Consider the following 26,774-nt stretch of genomic DNA (forward strand, 5'->3'; position numbering starts at 1 on the left):
TCTGATTTTTCATCAGGATGAGGCGGTGCTGCGAACTTCTTTTGAATTTTTTACCTAAGGTTGTGAATTCTAACAACCTTAGTAGAGAAATTGTGGTTCCTTCATTATGTCCTAATCCTATGAATTCTAGGAGAAATCATTGCATTCTTTGGATGCTGTTAGAGCTTTGTATTATTTGTCATCTTTTCCGGTTCTAGAAAAGGCCAGAAAGCTTCTGCCATTTCTTTGGCATCTTGGTTGAAATCTTTATTTCATCATGCTTATGTCGAGTCGGGTAAAACTCCGCCTCTAAGGATTACAGTTCATTCTACTAGGTCAGTTTATACTTCCTGGGCGTTTAGGAATGAAGCTTCGATTGATCAGATTTGCAAAGCAGCAACTTGGTCCTCTTTGCATACTTTTTCTAAATTCTACCATTTTGATGTGTTTTCTTCTTCTGAAGCAGTTTTTGGTAGAAAAGTACTTTTGGCAGTGGTTTCAGTTTGAATCTTCTGCTTATGTTTTTCATTAAACTTTATTTTGGGTGTGGATTATTTTCAGCAGGAATTGGCTGTCTTTATTTTATCCCTCCCTCTCTAGTGACTCTTGTGTGGAAAGATCCACATCTTGGGTAGTCATTATCCCATACGTCACTAGCTCATGGACTCTTACTAATTACATGAAAGAAAACATAATTTATGTAAGAACTTACCTGATAAATTCATTTCTTTCATATTAGCAAGAGTCCATGAGGCCCGCCCTTTTTTGTGGTGGTTATGATTTTTTTGTATAAAGCACAATTATTCCAATTCCTTATTTCTCCAACATAGGTGTGTCCGGTCCACGGCGTCATCCTTACTTGTGGGATATTCTCCTCCCCAACAGGAAATGGCAAAGAGCCCAGCAAAGCTGGTCACATGATCCCTCCTAGGCTCCGCCTTCCCCAGTCATTCTCTTTGCCGTTGTACAGGCAACATCTCCACGGAGATGGCTTAGAGTTTTTTGGTGTTTAAATGTAGTTTTTATTCTTCAATCAAGAGTTTGTTATTTTAAAATAGTGCTGGTATGTACTATTTACTCTGAAACAGGAAAGACATGAAGATTTCTGTTTGTAAGAGGAAAATGATTTTAGCAACCGTTACTAAAATCGATGGCTGTTTCCACACAGGACTGTTGAGAGGAATTAACTTCAGTTGGGGGAAACAGTGAGCAGACTTTTGCTGCTTGAGGTATGACACATTTCTAACAAGACTCGGTAATGCTGGAAGCTGTCATTTTCCCTATGGGAACCGGTAAGCCATTTTCTTAGTTTAAGTAAAAGAATAAAGGGCTTCATTAGGGCTTAAAAACTGGTAGACATTTTTCTGGGCTAAAACGATTACTTTACTAAGTATATTTGGCAGATTATTACTTTTAATAGTTGTTAAATCTTGGGGATTGTTTTAATAAAAACGGCAGGCACTGTATTGGACACCTTTTTCACTGGGGGCCTTTTCTAGTCATAGACAGAGCCTCATTTTCGCGCCTCTAATGCGCAGTTGTTTTTGGAAAGCATGGCATGCAGATGCATGCGTGAGGAGCTAAGAACCACTGAAAAAGCTTATAGAAGGCATCATTTGGTATCGTATTCCCCTCTGGGCTTGGTTGGGTCTCAGCAAAGCAGATACCTGGGACTGTATAGGGGTTAAAGCTTTCAAATTTGGTGTGCAATACTTTTAAGGCTTTAAGTTACTGTGGTGAAATTTTGGTGAAATTTGAACAATTCCTTCATACTTTTTCACATATTCAGTAATAAAGTGTGTTCAGTTTGAAATTTAAAGGGACAGTAACGGTTTTATTGTAAAACGTTTTTTGTGCTTTGTTGACAAGTTTAAGCCTGTTTAACATGTCTGAACCATCAGATAACGATGTTCTATATGTATGAAAGCCAATGTGTCTCCCCATTTAAATATATGTGATATATTTGTGTCATAATGTCCAAACAAAGTAGGGATAATAATGCCATAGATATGATATTGCCCAAGATGATTCCTCTAATGAGGGGAGTAAGCATGGTACTGCATCATCCCCTTCTGTGTCTACACCAGTTTTGCCCACACAAGAGGCCCCTGGTACATCTAGTGCGCCAATACTTATTACCATACAACAATTAATGGCTGTAATGGATAATTCTATTGCATGCATTTTTTTCCAAAATGCCTACTTATCAGAGAAAGCGTGATTGCTCGGTTTTAAACACTGAAGAGCAAGAGGACGCTGATGATATCTGTTCTGACATACCCTCACACCTATCTGAAGGGGCCAGGAGGGAGGTTTTGTCTGAGGGAGAAATTTCAGATTCAGGGAAAATTTCTCAACAAGCAGAACCTGATATTGTAACTTTTAAATTTAAATTTCAACATCTCCACGCACTACTTAAGGAGGTATTATCTACTCTGGATGATTGTGACAATTTGGTCATTCCAGAGAAATTAGGTAAGATGGACAAGTTCCTAGAGGTTCCGGTGCCCCCCGATGTTTTTCCTATACCCAAGCGGGTGGCGGACATAGTAAATAAGGAGTGGGAAAGGCCCGGCATACCTTTTGTCCTCCCCCTATATTTAAGAAATTAGTTCCTATAGTCGACCCCAGAAAGGACTTATAGCATACAGTCCCCAAGGTCGAGGGGGCGGTTTCTACTCTAAACAAACGCACTTCTATTCATATAGAAGATAGTTGTGCTTTCAAGATCCTATGGATTAAAGGTTAGAGGGTTTGCTTAAAAAGATGTTTGTTCAGCAAGGTTACCTTCTACAACCAATTTCATGCATTGTTCCTGTCACTACAGCTGCGTGTTTCTGGTTCGAAGAACTAGAAAAGTCGCTCAATAAAGAATCTTCGTACGAGGAGGTTTTGGACAGAGTTCAAGCTCTTAAATTGGCTAACTCTTTTTTATTTTAGATGCCGCTTTGCAATTAGCTAGATTAGCGGCGAATAATTCAGGGTTTGCTATCGTGGCGCGCAGAGCGCTTTTGCTTAACATCCCTTTCAAGGGTAAAACACTGTTTGGCCCTGACTTGAAAGAGATTATTTCAGACATCACTGGGGGAAAGGGCCACGCCCTTCCTCTGGATAGGTCTTTTAAGGCTAAAAAGAAGCCAAATTTTCGTCCCTTTCGCAGAAACGGACCAGCCTCAAATTCTACACCCTCTAAGCAAGAGGGTAATACTTCTCAAACCAAGCCAGCCTGGAGGCCGATGCAAGGCTGGAACAAGGGTAAGCAGGTCAAGTCACCTGCCACTGCTACCAAAACAGCATGAAGTGTTGGCCCCCGATCTGGGAAGGATCTGGTGGGGGGCAGACTTTCTCTCTTTGCTCAGGCTGGGGCAAGAGATGTTCAGGATCCTTGGGCGCTAGAAATAGTTTCTCAAGGTTATCTCCTGGAATTCAGGGAACTACCCCCAAGGGGAAGGTTCCACGGGTCTCAATTATCTTCGAACAGGCATTCTTACACTGTGTAGAAGACCTGTTAAGCATGGGAGTGATTCATCCTGTTCCATTAGGAGAACAGGGGATGGGTTTTTACTCCAACCTGTTCATAATTCCCAAAAAAGAGGGAACATTCAGACCTATTTTAGATCTCAAGATTCTAAACAAGTTTCTAAGGGTTTCATCATTCTAAATGGAAACCATTCGAACGATCCTTCCTACCATCCAGGAAGGTCAATTCATGACCACGGTGGACTTAAAGGATGCGTACCTACGTATTCCTATCCACAAGGAACATTTTCGGTTCCTAAGGTTCGCCTTTCTGGACAAGCATTACCTGTGGCACTTCCATTCGGATTAGCCACTGCTCCAAGGATTTTCACAAGGGTACTAGGGTCCCTTCTAGCGGTGCTAAGACCAAGGGGCATTGCAGTAGTACCTTACTTGGACGACATCCTGATTCAAGTGTCGTCTCTGTCAAAAGCAAGGGCTCATACGGACATTGTCCTAGCCTTTCTCAGATCTCACAGGTGGAAAGTGAACATAGAAAAAAGTTCTCTGTCCCCGTCAACAAGAGTTCCCTTCTTGGGAACAATAGTAGTTTCCTTAGAAATTAAGGTTTTTCTGACAGAGGCCAGAAAATCAAAACTTCTAAGCTCTTGTCAGGTACTTCATTCTGTTCTTCTTCCTTCCATAGCGCAGTCCATGGAAGTAATAGGGTTGATGGCTGCGGCAATGGACATAGTTCCTTTTGCACGAATTCATCTAAGACCATTGCACCTGGGCATGCTGAGACAGTGGAATGGGGATTATACAGACTTGTCTCCGACGATACAAGTAGATCAAATAACCAGAGATTCACTCCGTTGGTGGCTGACCCTGGACAACCTGTCACAGGGAATGAGCTTCCGCAGACCAGAATAGGTCATTGTCACGACCGACGCCAGTCTGGTGGGCTGGGGCGCGGTCTGGGAACCCCTGAAAACTCAGGGTCTATGGTTTCGGGAAGACTCTCTTCTCCCGATAAACATAATGGAACTGAGAGCGATATTCAATGCTCTCAAGGCTTGGCCTCGACTAGCAAAGGCCAAATTCATAAGGTTTCAATCAGTCATCATGACGACTGTTACATATATCAACCATTAGGGGGTAACAAGGAGTTCCCTGGCGATGGAGGAGCATCCGGGGGAGTGGGAACTCCATCTGGAAATCTTTGCCCAAATAACTCAATTATGGGGCATTCCAGACTTGGTTCTGATGGCATCTCGTCAGAACTTCATGGTCCCTTGTTACGGGTCCAAATCCAGGGATCCCAAGGCGACTCTATTGGATACAATAGTAGCACCTTGGATCTTCTACCTAGCTTATGTGTTCCCACCGTTTCCTCTCATTCCCAGGCTGGTAGCCAGGATCAATCTGGAGAGGGCTTCGGTGACCTTGATAGTTCCTGTGTGGCCACGCAGGAATTGGTATGCAGACCTGGTGAATGTGTCATCGGCTCCACCATGGAAGCTACCTTTGAGACAGGACCTTCTTATTCAGGGTCCATTCGAACATCCGAATCTGGTTTTCCTCCAACTGACTGCTTGGAGTTTGAACGCTTGATTTTATCAAAGCGTGGGTTTTCAGATTCTGTAATAGATACTCTTATTCAGGCTAGAAAGCCTGTAACTAGAAAAATTTACCATAATATATGGAAAAAATATATCTGTTGGTGTGAATCTAAAGGATTCCCATGGAACAAGATAAAAATTCCTAAGATTCTTTCCTTTCTACAAGAAGGTTTGGAGAAAGGATTTTCTGCGAGTTCTCTGAAGGGACAGATCTCTGCTTTATCTGTTTTACTTCACAAAAGGCTGGCAGCTGTGCCAGACGTTTAAGCGTTTGTTCAGGCTCTGGTTAGAATCAAGCCTGTTTACAGACCTTTGACTCTTCCCTGGAGTCTTAATCTAGTTCTTTCAGTTCTTCAAGGGGTTCCGTTTGAACCCTTACATTCCATAGATATTAAGTTATTATCTTGGAAAGTTTTGTTTTAGGTTGCAATTTCTTCCGCTAGAAGAGTTTCTGAGTTATCTGCTCTGCAGTGTTCTCCGCCCTATCTGGTCCATGCAGATAAGGTGGTTTTTACGTACTGAGCCTGGTTTTCTTCCGAAGGTTGTTTCCAACAAAAATATTAACCAGGAGATAGTTGTACCTTCTTTGTGTCCGAATCCAGTTTCATAGAAGGAACGTTTGTTACACAATTTGGACGTTGTCCGTGCTCTAAAATTCTATTTAGATGCTACAAAGGATTTCAGACAAACATCTTCCTTGTTTGTTGTTTATTCTGGTAAAAGGAGAGGTCAAAAAGCAACTTCTACCTCTCTATCTTTTTGGCTTAAAAGCATCATCAGATTGGCTTATGAGACTGCCGGACGGCAGCCTCCTGAAAGAATCACAGCTCATTCCACTAGGGCCGTGGCTTCCACATGGGCCTTTAAGAACAAGGCTTCTGTTAATCAGATATGTAAGGCAGCGACTTGGTCTTCACTGCACACTTTTACCAAATTTTACAAATTTGATACTTTTGCTTCTTCTGAGGCTATTTTTGGGAGAAAGGTTTTGCAAACCGTGGTGCCTTCCATCTAGGTGACCTGATTTGCTCCCTCCCATCATCCGTGTCCTAAAGCTTTGGTATTGGTTCCCACAAGTAAGGATGACGCCGTGGACCGGACACACCTATGTTGGAGAAAACAGAATTTAAGTTTACCTGATAAATTACTTTCTCCAACGGTGTGTCCGGTCCACGGCCCGCCCTGGTTTTTTAATCAGGTCTGATGATTTATTTTCTTTAACTACAGTCACCACGGTATCATATGATTTCTCCTATGCAAATATTCCTCCTTTACGTCGGTCGAATGACTGGGGAAGGCGGAGCCTAGGAGGGATCATGTGACCAGCTTTGCTGGGCTCTTTGCCATTTCCTGTTGGGGAGGAGAATATCCCACAAGTAAGGATGACGCCGTGGACCGGACACACCGTTGGAGAAAGTAATTTATCAGGTAAACATAAATTCTGTTTTTATATGCTTTCGCACTTTTTTCTTATCACCCCACTTCTTGGCTATTCGTTAAACTGAATTGTGGGTGTGGTGAGGGGTGTATTTATAGGCATTTTAAGGTTTGGGAAACTTTGCCCCTCCTGGTAGGAATGTATATCCCATACGTCACTAGCTCATGGACTCTTGCTAATATGAAAGAAATGAATTTATCAGGTAAGTTCTTACATAAATTATGTTTTTAAGAAAAACAATACTTAAAGGAACATGAAAGTCTAAATTAAAGGGACACTGAACCCAATTTCTCCAACATTGGTGTGTCCGGTCCACGGCGTCATCCTTACTTGTGGGAAATATCTCTTCCCCAACAGGAAATGGCAAAGAGTCCCAGCAAAGCTGGCCATATAGTCCCTCCTAGGCTCCGCCCACCCCAGTCATTCTCTTTGCCGTTGCACAGGCAACATCTCCACGGAGATGGTTAAGAGTATGTGGTGTTTAGTTGTAGTTTTTTTATTCTACTATCAAGAGTTTGTTATTTTAAAATAGTGCTGGTATGTACTATTTACTCTGAAACAGAAAAAGATGAAGATTTCTGTTTGTGAGAGGAAGATGATTTTAGCAGACAGTAACTAAAATCGATTGCTGTTTCCACATAGGACTGTTGAGATGAAGTAACTTCAGTTGGGGGAAACAGTTAGCAGACTTTTCTGCTTAAGGTATGACTAGCCATATTTCTAACAAGACTGTGTAATGCTGGAAGGCTGTCATTTCCCCTCATGGGGACCGGTAAGCCATTTTCTTAGTCTCAAACAGAATAAAGGGCTTAATATGGGCTATAAAACTGGTAGACACTTTTATGGGCTAAATCGATTGCTTTATTTGGGCATTTTATACATGTTTATGCTGATAATTCACATTTATAAACTTGGGGAACGTTTTTTAACGTCAGGCACTATGTTAGACACCTTTTCCAGTCACGAAGGGCCTTCCCAGTTGTAGGCTGAGCCTCATTTTCGCGCCTTTACTGCGCAGTTGTTTTTGAGTACAAGACATGCAGATGCATGTGTGAGGACCTGAGAGTAGTTGGAAAAGTTCCTAGAAGGCGTCATTTGGTATCGTATTTCCCTCTGGGCTTGGTAAAGTCACAGCAAAGGCTGTAGCTGGGACTGTATAGGGGTTAAATCTGTAACCGGCTCCGGTTTCGTTATTTTAAGGGTTAAAGCTCTGAAAATTGGTGTGCAATACTTTTAATGCTTTAAGACACTGTGGTGAAATTTTGGTAAATTTTGAACAATTCCTTCATATATTTTCACATATTCAGTAATAAAGTGTGCTCTGTTTAAAATTTAAAGAGACAGTAACGGTTTTGTTTTAAAACGGTTTTTGTGCTTTATTGACAAGTTTAAGCCTGTTTAACATGTCTGTGCCTTCAGATAAGCTATGTTCTATATGTATGAAAGCCAATGTGTCTCCCCCTTCAAAATTGTGTGATAATTGTGCCATAGCGTCCAAACAAAGTAAGGACAGTACTGCCACAAATAATGAAATTGCCCAAGATGATTCCTCAGATGAAGGGAGTAGACATGGTTCTACATCATCTCCTTCTGTGTCTACGCCAGTTTTGCCCACGCAGGAGGCCCCTAGTACTTCTAGCGCGCCAATGCTTATTACCATGCAACAATTGACGGCTGTAATGGATAACTCCATAGCAAATATTTTATCCAAAATGCCTGCATATCAGAGAAAGCGCGATTGCTCTGTTTTAAACACTGAAGAGCAGGAGGGCGCTGATGATAATTGTTCTGTCATACCCTCAGACCAATCTGAAGGGGCCATGAGGGAGGTTTTGTCAGATGGGGAAATTTCAGATTCAGGAAAAATTTCTCAACAGGCTGAACCTGATGTTGTGACATTTAAATTTAAATTAGAACATCTCCGCCCACTGCTTAAGGAGGTGTTATCTACTCTGGATGATTGTGACAACTTGGTCATTCCAGAAAAATTATGCAAGATGGACAAGTTCCTAGAGGTTCCGGTGCACCCCGACGCTTTTCCTATACCCAAGCGGGTGGCGGACATAGTGAATAAGGAGTGGGAGAAGCCCGGCATACCTTTTGTTCCCCCTCCTATATTTAAGAAATTATTTCCTATGGTCGACCCCAGAAAGGACTTATGGCAGACAGTCCCTAAGGTCGAGGGGGCAGTTTCTACTCTAAACAAGCGCACTACTATTCCTATCGAAGATAGTTGTGCTTTCAAAGATCCTATGGATAAAAAATTGGAAGGTTTGCTTAAAAAGATTTTTGTACAGCAAGGTTACCTTCTACAACCCATTTCGTGCATTGTTCCTGTCACTACAGCAGCGTGGTTCTGGTTCGAGGAACTAGAAAAGTCGCTCAGTAGAGAGACTCCATATTAGGAGGTTATGGACAGAGTTCACGCACTTAAGTTGGCTAACTCTTTTATTTTAGATGCCGCTTTGCAATTAGCTAGATTAGCAGCGAAAAATTCAGGGTTTGCAATTGTGGCGCGCAGAGCGCTTTGGCTAAAGTCTTGGTCAGCGGATGTATCATCCAAGACAAAATTGCTTAACATCCCCTTCAAGGGTAAAACTCTCTTTGGCCCAGAATTAAAAGAGATTATCTCAGACATCACTGGGGGAAAGGGCCACGCCCTCCCACAAGATAGGCCTTTCAAGGCTAAGAATAAGTCTAATTTTCGTTCCTTTCGTAATTTCAGGAACGGACCGGCCTCTAATTCTGCATCCTCTAAGCAAGAGGGTAATGCCTCACAGTCCAAACCAGCCTGGAAACCGATGCAAGGCTGTAAGCAGACCAAGAAGCCTGCTACCGCTAACAAAACATCATGAAGGAGTAGCCCCCGATCCGGGACCGGATCTAGTGGGGGGCAGACTCTCTCTCTTTGCTCAGGCTTGGGCAAGAGATGTTCAGGATCCCTGGACGCTAGAAATAGTTTCTCAGGGTTGTCTTTTAGAATTCAAGGAACTACCCCCAAGGGGAAGGTTCCACATGTCTCACTTATCCTCAAACCAAATAAAGAGACAGGCGTTCTTACATTGTGTAGAAGACCTGCTAAAGATGGGAGTGATACACCCAGTTCCAATGAAGGAACAAGGAATGGGATTTTACTCAAATCTGTTCGTAGTTCCTAAAAAAGAGGGAACCTTCAGACCAATTCTGGATTTAAAGATCCTAAACAAATTTCTCAGGGTACCATCGTTCAAAATGGAAACCATTCGAACGATTCTACCCACTATCCAGTAAGATCAATTTATGACTACCGTGGATCTAAAGGATGCGTACCTACATATTCCTATCCACAAAGAACATCATCAGTTCCTAAGGTTCGCCTTTCTGGACAAACATTACCAGTTTGTGGCCCTTCCATTCGGATTAGCCACTGCTCCAAGGATTTTCTAAAAGGTACTCGGGTCCCTTCTAGCGGTTCTAAGACCGAGGGGCATTGCAGTAGTACCATACTTGGACGACATTCTAATACAAGCGTCATCCCTTTCAAAAGCAAAGGCTCATACAGACATCGTTCTGGCCTTTCTCAGATCTCACGGATGGAAGGTAAACATAGAAAAAAGTTCTCTGTCTCCGTCAACAAGAGTTCCCTTCCTGGGAACAATAATAGATTCCTTAGAAATGAGGATCTTTCTGACAGATGTCAGAAAGTCAAAACTTCTAAGCGCTTGTCAAGTTCTTCATTCTGTTCCATGTCCTTCCATAGCTCAGTGCATGGAAGTAGTAGGGTTGATGGTTGCAGCAATGGACATAGTTCCTTTTGCGCAAATTCATCTAAGACCATTGCAACTGTGCATGCTGAAACAGTGGAATGGGGACTATACAGATTTGTCTCCAGTGATTCAAGTAGATCAGAAGACCAGAGATTCAGTCCGTTGGTGGATATCCCTGGACCACCTATCCCAGGGAATGAGCTTCCGCAGACCAGAGTGGGTCATTGTCACAACCGACGCCAGTCTAGTGGGCTGGGGTGCGGTCTGGGAATCCCTGAAAGCTCAGGGACTGTGGTCTCGGGAAGAGTCTCTTCTCCCGATAAACATTCTGGAACTAAAAGCGATATTCAATGCTCTCAGGGCTTGGCCTCAGCTTGCAAAGGCCAGATTCATAAGATTCCAATCAGACAACATGACGACTGTTGCGTATATCAATCATCAGGGGGGGAACAAGGAGTTCCCTGGCGATGAAAGAAGTAACCAAAATAATACAATGGGCGGAGAATCACTCCTGCCATCTATCTGCGATCCACATTCCAGGTGTGGAAAACTGGGAAGCGGATTATCTCAGTCGTCAGACATTCCATCCGGGGGAGTGGGAACTCCACCCGGAGATTTTTGCCCAGTTGACTCAATTATGGGGCATTCCAGACATGGATCTGATGGCGTCTCGTCAGAACTTCAAGGTTCCTTACTACGGGTCCAGATCCAGGGATCCCAAGGCGACTCTAGTGGATGCACTAGTAGCGCCTTTGACCTTCAACCTAGCTTATGTGTTCCCACCGTTTCCTTTCATTCCCAGGCTGGTAGCCAGGATCAAACAGGAGAGGGTCTCGGTGATCTTGATAGCTCCTGCTTGGCCACGCAGGACTTGGTATGCAGACCTGGTGAATATGTCATCGGTTCCACCATGGAAGCTACCTTTGAGACAGGACCTTCTTGTTCAGGGTCCATTTGAACATCCAAATCTGGTCTCCCTCCAGCTGACGGCTTGGAGATTGAACGCTTGATTCTATCAAAGCGTGGGTTTTCAGATTCGGTGATTGATACTCTGGTTCAGGCCAGAAAACCGGTAACTAGAAAGATTTACCATAAGATATGGAAAAGATATATCTGCTGGTGTGAATCCAAGGGATTCCCTTGGAATAAGGTAAAAATTCCTAAGATTCTTTCCTTTCTGCAAGAAGGTTTGGATAAAGGATTATCTGCGAGTTCTCTAAAGGGACAGATTTCTGCTTTATCTGTCTTACTACACAAACGACTGGCAGCTATGCCAGATGTTCAAGCATTTGTTCAGGCTCTGGTTAGGATCAAGCCTGTTTACAGACCTTTGACTCCTCCCTGGAGTTTAAATCTAGTTCTTTCAGTTCTTCAAGGGGTTCCGTTTGAACCTTTACATTCCATAGATATTAAGTTGTTATCTTGGAAAGTTTTGTTTTTGGTTGCTATTTCTTCTGCTAGAGGAGTTTCAGAGTTATCTGCTCTGCAGTGTTCTCCGCCCTATCTGGTGTTCCATGCAGATAAGGTGGTTTTGCGTACTAAGCCTGGTTTCCTTCCAAAGGTTGTTTCTAACAAAAATATTAACCAGGAGATAGTTGTACCTTCTTTGTGTCCGAATCCAGTTTCAAAGAAGGAACGTTTACAATTTGGACGTACTCCGTGCTCTAAAATTCTATTTAGAAGCTACAAAAGATTTCAGACAAACATCTTCTCTGTTTGTCGTCTATTCTGGTAAAAGGAGAGGTCAAAAAGCGACTTCTACCTCTCTTTCCTTTTGGCTTAAAAGCATCATCCGATTGGCTTACGAGACTGCCGGACGGCAGCCTCCTGAAAGAATCACAGCTCACTCCACTAGGGCTGTGGCTTCCACATGGGCCTTCAAGAATGAGGCTTCTGTTGATCAGATATGTAAGGCAGCGACTTGGTCTTCACTGCACACTTTTGCCAAATTTTACAAATTTGATACTTTTGCTTCTTCGGAGGCTATTTTTGGGAGAGAGGTTTTGCAAGCCGTGGTGCCTTCCGTTTAGGTAACCTGATTTGCTCCCTCCCTTCATCCGTGTCCTAAAGCTTTGGTATTGGTTCCCACAAGTAAGGATGACGCCGTGGACCGGACACACCAATGTTGGAGAAAACAGAATTTATGCTTACCTGATAAATTACTTTCTCCAACGGTGTGTCCGGTCCACGGCCCGCCCTGGTTTTTTTAATCAGGTCTGATGAATTATTTTCTCTAACTACAGTCACCACGGTACCATATGGTTTCTCCTATATTTTTCCTCCTGTCCGTCGGTCGAATGACTGGGGTGGGCGGAGCCTAGGAGGGACTATATGGCCAGCTTTGCTGGGACTCTTTGCCATTTCCTGTTGGGGAAGAGATATTTCCCACAAGTAAGGATGACGCCGTGGACCGGACACACCGTTGGAGAAAGTAATTTATCAGGTAAGCATAAATTCTGTTTTTTTTCTTTCATGATTCAGATAGAGCATGACATTTTAAGCAACTTCATAATTTACTCATATTATCAATTGTTCTTCATTCTCTTGCTATCTTTATTTTAAAAGCAGGAATGTAACGCTTAGTAGCCAGCCCATTTTAGGTTCAGCACCATGGATAGCGCTTGCTTATTGGAGGCTTACATTTACCCACCAATAAGCAAGCATGACCCAGGTTCTCAACCAAAAATGGGCTGGCTCCTATGCAGCACATTCCTGTTTTCAAATAAAGATAACAAGAGAACAAAGAAAAATTAATAATAGGAGTAAATTAGAAAGTTGCTTAAAATTGCTGCTCTATCTGAATCATGAAATAAAAAATTTGGGTTCAGTGTCCCTTTAAACATGATTCATTTAGAGAATGCACATTTTAACAACTTTTCAATTTACTTCTATGATCTCCTTTGCTTTATTTCCTTGGAATCATTTGTTGAAAAGCATACCTGGGTTGGCTATTTGGATTGACAAGATTTGACAAACTTACTCCGTGCCCCACTGAATACATACAGTTAAACACATACGGCTAGATTACGAGTTGTGCGTTAGGCTGAAAAAGAAGCGTTAACAGGTCCTAACGCTGCTTTTTCACTACCGCTGCTATTACGAGTCTTGCAGGTTTAGGGGCACCGCACACTTCTTTGGCCTTACCGCAAAACGACTTACGTAAACTTCATAAAAGTCTTTTTTTCTATGGGACTTCCATAGCGCCGGTATTATGAGTCTGTCCTGGGAGGCCAAAAAGTGAGCGGTACACCCTACCCTGTGAAGAGTCCTAAAGCATTTAAACGTCAGTAGTTAAGAGTTTTATGGTACAACGCCGTAACATAAAACTCATAACTAAAGTGCTAAAAAGTACACTAACACCCATAAACTACCTATTAAACCCTAAACCGAGGCCCTCCCACATCGCAAACACTAAAATTAAATTTTTAACCCCTAATCTGCCGCTCCGGACACCGCCGCCACCTACATTATATTTATGAACCCCTAATCTGCTGCCCCCAACATCGCCGACACCTACATTATATTTATTAACCCCTAATCTGCCGTCCCCAATGTTGCCGCAACCTACCTACACTTATTAACCCCTAATCTACTGCCCCCAACATCACCTCCACTAAAATAAACATATTAACCCCTAAACCGCTGCACTCCCACCTCGCAAACATTAGTTAAATATTATTAACCCCTAATCTGCCGTCCCTAACATCGCCGCCACCTACCTACACTTATTAACCCCTAATCTGCCTCCCCCAACGTCGCCGCCACTATACTAAATTTATTAATCCCTAAACCTAAGTCTAACCCTAACACCCCCTAACTTTAATATAATTTAAATAAATCTAAATAAAATTACTATAATTAACTACATTATTCCTATTTAAAACTAAATACTTACCTATAAAATAAACCCTAAGCTAGCTACAATATAACTAATAGTTACATTGTAGCTAGCTTAGGGTTTATTTTTATTTTAAAGGCAAGTTTGTATTTATTTTAACTAGGTAGAATAGTTACTAAATAGTTATTAACTATTTACAAACTACCCAGCTAAAATAAATACAAATTTACCTGTAAAATAAAACACCTAACACAACACTTCAATTAAATAAATTTACTAAATTAAATAAAATTACCTAAATTAAATGAAATTAGCTAAAGTACAAAAAAAACCCCACTAAATTACAGAAAATAATAAACAAATTACAGATATTTAAATTAATTACAACTAATCTAATACCCCTATCAAAATAACCCCCCCCCCCCCAAAAAAAAAAAACCTAGCCTAAACTAAACTACCAATAGCCCTTAAAAGGGCCTTTTGCGGGGCATTGCCCCAAAGTAATCAGCTCTTTTACCTGTAAAAAAAATTACAAACAACCCCCCCAACAGTAAAACCCACCACGCACACAAACAACCCCCCCAAATAAAATACAATCTAAAAAAAACTATGCTCCCCATTGCCCTGAAAGGTGCAGTTAGCTCTTTTGCAGGCCCAAACCCTAACCTAAAAATAAAACCCACCCAATACACCCTTAAAGAAACCTAACACTTACCCCCTGAAGATCGACTTACAGTTCTGAAGACCAGACATCCATCCTCAAGGAAGCGGCAGAAGTCTTCATCCAACCGGGCCGAAGCCCTCAACGAAGCCTGGAGAAGTCTTTATCCAAGGCGAAGTGGTTCTCCAGACGGGCAGAAGTCTTCATCCAGCCGGCATCTTCTATCTTCATCCAACCGATGCGGAGCAGGTCCATCTTCAAGACATCCGATGCGGAACAGCCAATAGAATGTGAGCTCAATCCAATTGGCTGATTGCATGAGCCAATAGGATTTTTTCTACCTTAATTCCGATTGGCTGATAGAATTCTAACACAGCCAATCGGAATCAAAGGGACGCCATCTTGGATGACGTCACTTAAAGGAACCTTCATTCATCGGGTAGTCGTCGGATGAAGAGGATGCTCCGTGTTGGATGTCTTGAAGATGGACCCGCTCCGCGTCGGATGGATGAAGATAGAAGATGCCGTCTGGATGAAGACTTCTCCCCGTCTGGAGGACCACTTCGCCCGGCTTGTATGAAGACTTCTCCCTTCTTCGTTAAGGACTTCGGCCCGGTTGGATGAAGACTTCTGCCGCTTCCTTGAGGATGGATGTCCGGTCTTCGGGAACTGTAAATCGATCTTCAGGGGGTTAGTGTTAGGTTTTTTTAAGGGTGTATTGGGTGGGTTTTATTTTTAGGTAAGGGTTTTGGCCTGCAAAAGAGCTAACTGCCCTTTTAAGGGCAATGCCCATCCAAAAGCACTTTTCAGGGCAATGGGGAGCTTAGTTTTTTTAGATAGTATTTTATTTGGGGGGTTGTTTGTGTGGGTGGTGGGTTTAACTGTTGGTGGGTTGTTTGTATTTTTTTTACAGGTATAAGAGCTGATTACTTTGGGGCAATACCCCGCAAAAGGCCCTTTTACGGGCTATTGGTAGTTTAGTTTAGGCTAGGGTTTTTTTTTTATTTTGGGGGGGCTTTTTTATTTTGATAGGGCTATTAGATTAGGTGTAATTAGTTTAAATATCTGTAATTTGTTTATTATTTTCTTTAATTTAGTGTTTGTTTTTTGTACTTTAGCTAATTTAATTTAATTTAGGTTATTGTATTTAATTTAGTAAATGTATTTAATTATAGTGTAGTGTTAGGTGTTATTGTAACTTAGGTTAGGTTTTATTTTACAGGTACTTTTGTATTTATTTTAGCTAGGTAGTTATTAAATAGTTAATAACTATTTAATAACTATTGTACCTAGTTAAAATAAATACAAGCTGTAAAATAAAAATAAACCCTTAGATATATTAGTTATATTGTAGCTAGCTTAGGGTTTATTTTATAGGTAAGTATTCAGTTTTAAATAGGAATAATGTAGTTAATTATAGTAATTTTATTTAGATTTATTTAAATTATATTTAAGTTAGGGGGTGTTAGGGTTAGACTTTAGGTTTAGGGGTTAATAAATTTAGTATAGTGGCGGCGACGTTGGGGGTGGCAGATTAGGGGTTAATAATATTTAACTAATGTTTGCGAGGTGGGAGTGCGGCGGTTTAGGGGTTAATATGTTTATTTTAGTGGTGGCTACGTTGGGGGCGGCAGATTAGGGGTTAATAAGTGTAGGTAGGTTGCAGCGACATTGGGGACGGCAGATTAGGGGTTAATAAATATAATGTAGGTGTCAGTGATGTTGGGGGCAGCAGATTAGGGGTTCATAAATATAATGTAGGTGGCGGCGGTGTCCGGAGCGGCAGATTAGGGGTTAAAAAATAAATGTTAGTGTTTGCTATGCGGGAGGGCCTCGGTTTAGGGGTTAATAGGTAGTTTATGGGTGTTAGTGTACTTTTTAGCACTTTAGTTATGAGTTTTGTGTTACGGCGTTGTACCATAAAACTCTTAACTACTCACTTTTAAATGCGTTAGGACTCTTGACAGGGTAGTGTGTACCGCTCACTTTTTGGCCTCCCAGGACAGACTCGTAATACCGGCGCTATGGAAGTCCCATAGAAAAAAGACTTTACGAAGTTTATGTAAGTCGTTTTGCGGTTTAGGGGTTAATACATTTAGTATTGTGGCGGCAATGTTGGGGGCGGCATATTAGGGGTTAATAAGTGTAGGTAGGTGGCATCGACATTGGGGCGGCAGATTAAGGGTTAATAAATATAATGTAGGTGGTGGCGATGTTGGGGGCAGCAGATTAGGGGTTCATAGGTATAATGTAGGTGGCGGGGATGTCCGGAGCAGCAGATTAGGGGTTAATAAATATAATGTAGGTGTCAGCGATGTCGGGGGTGGCAGATTAGGGGTTATTAAGTGTACGATTAGGGGTGTTTAGACTCGGGGTTCATGTTAGGGTGTTAGGTGTAGACATAAATTTTATTTGCCCATAGGAATCAATGGGGCTGCGTTAGTGAGTTTTATGCTGCTTTTTTGCAGGTGTTAGACTTTTTCTCAGCCGGCTCTCCCCGTTGATTCCTATGGGGAAATCGTGCACGAGCATGTACGACCAGCTCACCGCTGACTTAAGCAGCGCTGGTATTGGAGTGCGGTAATGAGCAAAATTTTGCTCAATGCTCACTTCTTGTCTTTTAACAACGGGTTTGTATAAACCCGTAATACCAGCACTGTAGGGAAGTGAGCGGTGAGAGAAAACTGCTCGTTAGCACCACACAGCCTCTAACGCAAAACTCGTAATCTAGCCGATAGTTAGGCTGGGGAAGCAATACACTTCTGCTCCTGAGCCGTACACATCCAGTGATTAGTGGCTACTCACATATGGCGCTCGTCATTGGCTCACCAGATGTGCTTAGCTCAGGACAAGTAGTGAATTTCTGCTCAGGAGATCATGTTAACTATGTATTTATAACCTTTGTGTGGGGTTATATGCAATAGTTTAATAAGACTGATCTATTCTAATGTATTTTCTCATCGCACCTTTAAAGGGACAGTAAAATCAAAATTAAACTTTTATGATTCCGATAGAGCATGCTATTTTTAACAATTTACTTCTGTTATCAAATTTACTTCATTCTCTTGGTATCTTTTACAGAGAAGGTTGCAAAACACTGCTGCCATAGAGTACTAAAGACACGTGCACACTCCTGAGCCCTTATGAGCCTACCTAGTTTTACTCTTCAATAAAAGATACCAAGAGAATGAAGCAAATTTGATAACAGAAGTAACTTGGAAAGTTGTTTAAAATGACCAGCTCTATCTGTATCATAAAAGTTTAATTTTGCCTTTCCTGTCTGTAAGCGGCCTGTGTGTCATAGACATAATGTGGTAATATTTCCCTCATTGTATAAACTTGTTACATACGTGTCATGCGTTAGAAATGCTAAGACGCAGTTACGTAATGTGCATATTTGATGTCTAATGCAATTAGTGGATCAGATTCCAAATTGTGTGTCATCTGTTCCTCAAAACTCTGCCTTCCCCTAAAAGAGGGTTTATTTTCTTTTTGGAGTTTGCCCCTTTTGTTTTGCGAGTAATGCATTTGACCAATGTTTATGCCTTAAAGGGGCATGAAACCCAAATTTTTTCTTTCATGATTTAGAAAGAGCATACAATTATAAACAACTTTCTAATTTACTTCTACAGTATTATCTATTTTTCTTCATTCTCTTGATATTCTTTGCTGAAAAGCATATCTAGATATGCTTAGTAGCTGCTGATTGGTGGCTGCACATAGATGCCTCCTGTGATTGGTTCACCGTGTGCATGGCTATTTCTTCATTAAAGTATATCTAAAAAATGAAGCAAATTAGATAATAGAAGTAAATTGGAATGTTGTTTAAAATGATATTCTCTATCTTAATCATGAAAGAAAATGTTTGGGTATAGTGTCCCTTTAAGCACACGGAGTACTAGACCGATTTAAAAGCGAGTTTTAGCAGAGCAAATGTTTGTTTTGTAAGTCCTAAGTCGTCTTATCACAAAATCTTAGTGGGACAACTTTATCATAAACTCCTGAGGTTGCTATGGTAACGGCCCTTGATCACACATTATTATTCGAGCAACACAAATATTGGGCAGTATCCAGTTTTACTGTAAACAATACCCAGACTGTCTTCATACTAGTGATGCCACCTGGAAGGTATGTGTTTGGCTGATGCCAGTATAAATGTGATGTGATATGACAATACCAGACCTCCCCAAAAAGCCCTGAACTACCCAGCCATGACTATGAAGTCTATCAGACCTTATCCTGAATTGGTTTGCCAAATCCATAGGTAAAAAGGAAGACACCTTCACTTCAATGAAAAACATTTTTTAGTAAGCACAGAAACATCCTTTCTTAAAGAGATTCTAAACCCAACTTATTTTCTTTAATAATTCAGGTAGAGCAGCAATTTTAAGCAACTTTCTAATTCACACCTATTATCAAATTTTCTTCGTTCTCTTGCTATTTTTATTTGAAAAGCGGTAATGTAAACCTTAGGAACTGGCCCATTTTTGGTTCAGAACCCTGGATAGTGCTTACTTATTGGTCACTACATTAAGCCAACCAATAAGCAAGCGTAACCCAGCTTCTGAACCTAAAGATAGCAAGAGAATGAAGAAAAACTGATACTAGGAGTAAATTAGAAAGTTGCTTAAAATTGCATTCTCTATCTGAATCATGGCAGAAAAATTGGGTTTAGTTTCCCTTTAATAGCAATACTTTTTAAAATACCATTATTTTTGTGAATATTGACCAGTATATTTGTTCTTGCTCATCTGGTGCTTAGTGTTGCTGTATATTTGTTCTTGCTCATCTGGTGCTTAGTGTTGCTGTATACTTGATGTACTTTGAAGAATATTTAGCTTTTTTGCCTCCAGTGTCTACACAATCCGGTCTTTCCTGTTTAGACACAAGTAGATGCTCTGCCAACATTCTGCTGTATCTGTCAATACAAAATGGTTTATTCTAAACAACTAAACAAGATGTCTGTAATCTCTTTACGCCGTTCCAGGGACCGTACATGAATCTGTTTATAAACACATTGCGTCATTCCAGCTGCAGATATTGATGAAGCATACGCAGGTATTCTGTGTAGTATGAAGACTAATGTAGCATCCAGAACTATCATTTATGTTAATGCAAAATAAAATTCCAATGAGCTGGTGACGAGGACTTGCTCAGCTGTGGTCGTACATATTGCACAAGAGTTAGTGATAAAGTCGCTTTAAACTGGTTATCTCCTGTAGTGATATAATGTATAGGAGGAATCAGGTTTAAAATCGCATACAGGAGAAATAATAAAATGTTGTAATATACTAGAGGTTTTTTTATTGCACAGAACTACTTGTTTAATCACCACACAGTGTTTAAACACGCAGTATAAAATAGTTATCTCCAGAGCATTGATGCACTACTGGGGGCTAGCTAAACAAATCTGGTGAGCCAATGCAAGATGCATATGTGTGTAGCCACTAATCAGCAGCTAGCTCTCAGTAGTGCATTGCTGGCCCTGAGCCTCCCTAGGTATGCTTTCATTAAAGGATACCAAGAGAATTCAGCAAATTTGTTAATAAAATGACATGCTTTATCTGAACCATGAAATCATGAAACAAGCATAACCATGCCACATATCTGTCCATGATTTCCAGTTTTTTTTAATCTTATTATTTATGCTGAAGCCAAGCAATTAATATTTTGTTAACACAATGACAATGGCAAGTCATTGAGTTAACAAATCTTAGTCCAAATTGTAAAGTGGTGCATGGAGTTTTAGCTTTGAAAAACAGTTGCAGCAAACAATGCATCATTCAGTTCTTATCATGTTCAGACTCTGCTGTATATGCAGTGAATTTACTGTCACTTTATTGGCTCTCAATAGTAAAGTTTCTGATCCTTCAAATACCCCAGTGAGATGCTTTTAGCTTTTTAAGGGCTTGGCCTGTGTCCTGCTGTCTAATGTCTAAGTCTAAGATGAAGATATGCAGCAATCTTAAAACGTTTTAGTTTGAATTGGTTACAAGTTCAACCACAATCTTCCAAATATGGTTTCTTTTGTGATTTCTTCTAGATGTGAACACTCCGCTTGGATTAATTTAAAGACTTTAACTTTGTCCTTGAACCTTGCCAGCTGATAATGGAGTTGGCATAATATTGCCACTTACGGAGAACTTAGTGAGCTCAGCTAGAGAGTGAGAAGGTCTGTGGCAAAGCTACATTTATGCTCCAACTCTCTTATGAGTATTTAATGGCTTCACTGAGACGTTGCCATAAACATTGTAAATTAAATTCATTTTAAAACTGATCATCTGCCATAGATATAAACTAAACCTTTGTTGTGTTACCTAGCACTCTCTGGTATTGAAGCAATAAGTTTCCTTTTATTGTGACGTTTCGGGGATTTGAACCCCTTCCTCAGACCATAAAAATCAATTTACACATTAAAGACTTACCCCATATATATATACCCAACATCGTACAGTGAAAATGCACACCGGTGTTCCGGTGGCACAACTGCGCATGCGCCAACGGTTCGTGATGGCATCTAGCAAAGGACAAACTAAAAAGCAAAATAGTGAAAGTTACGATAGTAGTAATATAGCTAAGCATATCCCAGACCACATATATGTCTTACAAATGATAAATCCATAGGATCATCTTAGCATATTAGTGTTGACCTTTACATGCTGATATTATACCTAAATAGGACACAGGTCTCAATAGCATCAAGTCCTAAACGCAAATGAAGCTAAATATATGCATACCATCCTGTATCACAAACATTTCAGTATTAGGCAAGAATGTACTGTTCATAAATTAGTGGACTATTTATGGTTGTCAATAATAGAAGCAGATTGAAATACTATTCAATACATCCACAATGTCAATATACAAACAATCTGAAGTAGTGACTATAGGCTTAATATTGAGCTATACTTATCCAAAACGTCCTTTGACAGACCAATGTGCTTAACTATTAGAAAGTAACACTAACTACTTAACGTATATATGTTGCTACAATCATCACGCAGCTCATATATATATATATATGTATGTATTAATATTATTTATTTATTTTTAATGGATGATAATTTGCACAAAAAAGCAGGGAATGGCATAGTCTACGAGTGATATAAAGTCCATTTAAAGGAACATGGTATTCAAAACTATGTTCCAGTTTTGAGCAAATTCATTTTTGCATTGTATGCTTAATAAAGGGATATGAACCCCAAATTAGACACCAATAAGCAAGCGCTATCCATGGTGCTGAACCTAAAATGGGCTGGCTCCGAAGCTTTACATTCCTGCTTTTTAAAGTAAGATACCAAGAGAACAAAGAAAATTGATAATAGGAGTAAATTAGAAAGTTGCTTAAAATTGTCTACTCTATCGGAATCATGAAAGAAAAAAATTGGGTTTAGTATCACTTTAATGAAATTTGTTCTAACAAAAATGATGACTGTGAGAGGTATTATTTTGCACAGCTACGCACAAATTGAGTCATTGCTGGCGTGATACACATAGCTGCAGCCTCGCAGACGCAGTTTTTAACATGGGTGTATAGAGAATATGTAAGTATGCTACATGTAACCCTGTGCAGAGTACAAGCTCTCCATTTGAAACAGTAAAAACTTTTAGCAGTAGCATTTTCTATTAATACAACTATGTTATGAAAAACGTCTTTATTCAAAACTCAAATGTGCCCATGTACATTTCAGATATGACTACCTTATGCCTTTAAAAGCCAATGAGAAATGTCCCTAGGAATGAGTCATCAACAGTCCTGTTAATTTAAATGTTCATTTAGACAGCCATAACCTTTTCAGGGGGGAAAAATATTTTAACATATTTAAATTGCACTCTTTCATACTAATTATTTTTAATTGTATTTATTTGTTAGATTAATGTCCCTTTAACTCACATAACCTACTCTTTCATGTTATAACAGCTTGAAATCTAAATGACCATTATTATACTTCTTTATCTGTAGCTCTAAGTAAAATAAGTGAAATCTATGTATTTGAATAGTCTGTGCGAATGCTAGTGCGGCCACGGTAATCTGAGCTTGGCCTCAAAAGTTGTTAAAATGTTTAATAAAACCCTTTTTAACCTGACCATTACTTACAGTAAGTAGCACGCTTATTGTGCTCATATTACAAGTGATCAGTTAAAGGGACAGTATAGTCAAAATTACATTTTCAGGATTCATATAGCGCTTGCAGTTTTAAACAACTTTCCAAATATTATCTGTTTTTTTCTCTTGATATCCTTTGATGAAAAGCCTACCTACGTAAGTTCAGGAACAGCTATGCACTACTGGGAGCCAGCATCTTATTGGTGGCTGCACATATATGCCTCATGTCATTCGCTCACCTGATGTGTTCAGCTAGCTCCCAGTAGTGCACTGCTGCTGCTTCAACAAAAGATACTAAGGAAACCAAGAGAATTAAGCAAATTTTATCATAAAAGTAAATTGGAAAGTTGTTTAAAATGTTAGCGCCGTTAGGACAGCATGGAACGTCCTAGCCGTTTTGCTGTACTGAAGCCATAGCAGCATCGTAAATGGGATTGTGGGCTGGAGGGTGTGCCTAGAGCCATAAGCACACACCCGACCCAATCTCATCAGGGAAATTACACGATCACATGAACCATCGCGTGATTTAAATCTTTACTTATTTGTTTACATTGGTACTTTGTTCTGCTGTAGACAAATAAGCCCTGGCGTGAAAGGGTTAACCAAGATTTCCACTACTTAAAGGGACAGTCTAGTCTAAAATAAACTGTCATGATTCAGATAGGGCATGTAATTTTAAACAATTTTCCAATTTACTTTTATCACCAATTTTGCTTTGTTCTCTTGGTATTCTTAGTTGAAAGCTAAACCTAGGAGGTTCATATGCTAATTTCTTAGACCTTGAAGGCCGCCTCTTTTCAGAATGCATTTTAACAGTTTTTCAGCACTAGAGGGTGTTAGTTCATGTGTGTCCTATAGATAACACTGTGCTCAAGCATGTGAAGTTATCTGGGAGCAGGCACTGATTGGCTAAAATGCAAGTCTGGCAAAATAACTAAAATAAGTGGGCAGTCTGCAGAGGCTTAGATACAAGGTAATCACAGAGGTAAAACGTATATTATTATAACTGTGTTTGTTGTGTAAAACTGGGGAATGGGTAATAAAGGGATTATCTATCTTTTAAAACAATAAAAATTCTGGTGTAGACTGTCCCTTTAAGCTTTTGTGCTGTTATCATTTTGCATGAGCGTCATCGTTTGCACCTTCATAAACAATCTATAATATGAGGGAAATGACGCATCTGTGCGATCCAACTTGATTCATTTGGTGCACAAGTCAAATCTTAAAGAGACTTGAAACCCAAAATGTATATTTAGTGATTCAGATAGAACATACAATTTTACTCTTATTATTACATTTGCTTCATTCTCTTGGTATTCTTTGTTGGGAGCTATCTGAACACATCTGATGAGCCAATGACAAGAGGTATATATGTGCATCCACTAATCAGCAGCTAGCTCCCAGTAGTGCATTGCTGCTCCTGAGCCTTCCTAGGATATGCTTATCAACAAAGGATACCAAGGGAACAAAGCAAATTTGATAATAGAAGTAAATCGGAAAGTTTTTTTTTACACGCACATCTGAATCATGAACATTTCATTTTGCATTACTGTCCCTTTAAAGGGACAGTCTAGGCCAAAATAAACTTTCATGATTCAGATAGGGAATATAATTTTAAACAATTTTCCAATTTACTTTTATCACCAATTTTGCTTTGTTCTCTTGGTATTCTTAGTTGAAAGCTTAATCGAGGAGTTTCATATGCTAATTTCTTAGAGCTTGAAGGCCACCTCTTTTCAGAATGCATTTGAACAGTTTTTCACCACTAGAGGGTGTTAGTTCACGTATTTCATATAGATAGCACTGTGCTCGTGCACGTGAAGTTATCTGGGAGCAGGCAGTGATTGGCTAAACTGTAAGTCTGTCAAAAGAACTGAAATAAAGGGGCAGTTTGCAGAGGCTTAGATACAAGATAATCACAGAGGTTAAAAGTATATTATTATAACTGTGTTGGTTATGCAAAACTGGGGAATGGGTAATAAAGGGATTATCTATCTTTTAAAACAATAAAAATTCTGGTGTAGACTGTCCCTTTAACTATGGACTTAGCGAGTGGTATATTATGTGCACAGCTCTGTTTATGCTGCTGGCATTTTTGGGTGAGTAGAAAATGTGTTACAATAAAATATTTTTTACACGCTGATCTCCAGGTGAAGGTGTATGAAAGTCACAGTCTTCTAGGTGTGCTTTGGTTGCTTGTATAGGTGTGACACAGATCTTATCTTAGGCAGACTTGGCAGCCGTCAGTCTTCTGTTAAACTAGTTAGTACAAATATATACAAAGAACCGCTTGATAAGGGATGTTACTCAGCCACGGGGGACCGGAAGGTGGGGAGCAAGAGTGGGCAAATACCCATCTGGTATATTCTCTTATATGTCAGCATAAGCACCAACAGTTGCAGATACCAGTGAGCCACCATATGTGAAATGATGCGCCACTCGTGTGTAACAAGCAACTCTCTGCTGCTGCTGCATGTGCTGCCGCTGCAATTGTTTTGTGTCGGACATTTTATTTATATTTTGCACCCCCCATGTACACAAGCAAGTGCTGTCCTTAGAGCTTGTTAGTGAATATGCTGATAAAACTGATCTAAGTCAGTGGTTCTTGAATTCTGTTAATATAAATGTGTTTTTTTCTTTTTAGCCACATTGTACAAAAGTGACACCAGCTTTACCTCTTCTTGTATCACAATGGACCATCTAATTGCTCAGACTATGGAGGGGGATCCTGTCACATTGCATCAGCTGGTTCCAAGTCCTCATAGTGAAGCTGTCGCTCACGATTTCCAGGAATTGTCTCTTCAGTCTGTGCAGCAATTACCTCCTCTTAAGGAACGTAAGAACGGTAAGTTGTCTGCTCCAAGGTGCACTGTGTACATGAAAACAGTAAACCCTTTAAGGAAACGATTAACCCCTTTTTCTTCTTAAATGGAAAGACTCCACAGCTGTATTCATTACATTTGGGAAATAAGAACCTGGCCACCAGGAGGAGGCAAATACAACCCAGTCAAAGGCTTAAATACTCCTCCCACTCCCCTCATCCCCCAGTCATTGTTTGCCTTTCGTCCCAGGAGGATGGCAGAGAAGTGTCAGAATTTTTAATTTTTGCTTTTTGTCTCTTATGGAGGGTAGTACTCTTCGGCATGGGACAGGAGTTTTAAGTAGTCCTTTTGGTTCTCCCAGTGAGGGCTAGGATGAAAGTTAGAGCCCGGAGATGCAGAGAGAGTCTTTCTGCGAAACCATCCCGACTCATATTAACGGCTCCTCAAGCAATCGGCGTTGTCGAACTTCGCTCTGCTGCCTGCTTTCTTCTCTCAAGTCCATGGCGGAGGCGATGCCACTATTCGTTACACTTGAAAGGCCGTTTTCCTGTTCCACGGCATAGATTCTGGTAAGATTGTTTCATTTTACTTTATCGTCAATGTACTGTAATGTGAATGTTTTCATGAGAGGCTTCCACACCTTTGCGGGTCTAACTATATGGCATAAGGGTCTCAGTGAGTCTCTGTTAGTATCTTGGAATCGAGGGTTAATATCTCCTGAGGGGGGTTATTGAACTGGGGGGTTTATAATCATGTTTGTTATGTGATTCAACATGCTTATGTGTGATGTTTATGGGCTCGTGGTTGGAACTTTGAGGCCTTTGCAAGTGACGCGGCCTTTTGGTTGGGCACGCTTTTTTGGACTGTACGGTTCTCCTTGTGTTCGGGCGTGGTTACGCTCCGTTCCCCATTTCCGCATTCCTGACCATGTGGTGAAAGAGATATTCTAGTCTGCAGGGGTCTGGTCATAGGAGGTGGTGAGTGCCCCAGCCATTGTGGGTGTCAGGTGCCGTTTTTGCTTAATACTTTAGTCCATATTGATATTTCCTCTATCCAGTTATGGAGGATTCTGATGCTGAGACTGTGCTCATTTCAGATTCAG

The 26,774-nt window shown here is 40.6% G+C and overlaps 1 protein-coding gene across 3 annotated transcripts in view; it reads left to right on the forward strand.

Annotated features, from left to right (window-relative positions):
• MRTFB (myocardin related transcription factor B) overlaps positions 1-26,774 on the forward strand; it is a 530,378-nt gene that overhangs the window by 225,183 nt on the left and 278,421 nt on the right. For 2 of the 3 annotated variants that reach the window (XM_053694678.1, XM_053694677.1), the window contains one exon: positions 25,495-25,695. In XM_053694678.1, the coding sequence (XP_053550653.1) occupies positions 25,542-25,695 (154 nt within the window). In that variant the 5' untranslated portion in view covers positions 25,495-25,541. Of the gene's footprint in view, positions 1-19,674; positions 19,802-25,494; positions 25,696-26,774 lie in introns of those variants that run through there. The other variant, XM_053694679.1, reaches the window with a different exon arrangement.

This window comes from Bombina bombina, chromosome 11, assembly GCF_027579735.1.
Source record: "Bombina bombina isolate aBomBom1 chromosome 11, aBomBom1.pri, whole genome shotgun sequence".
NCBI lineage: Eukaryota > Metazoa > Chordata > Amphibia > Anura > Bombinatoridae > Bombina > Bombina bombina.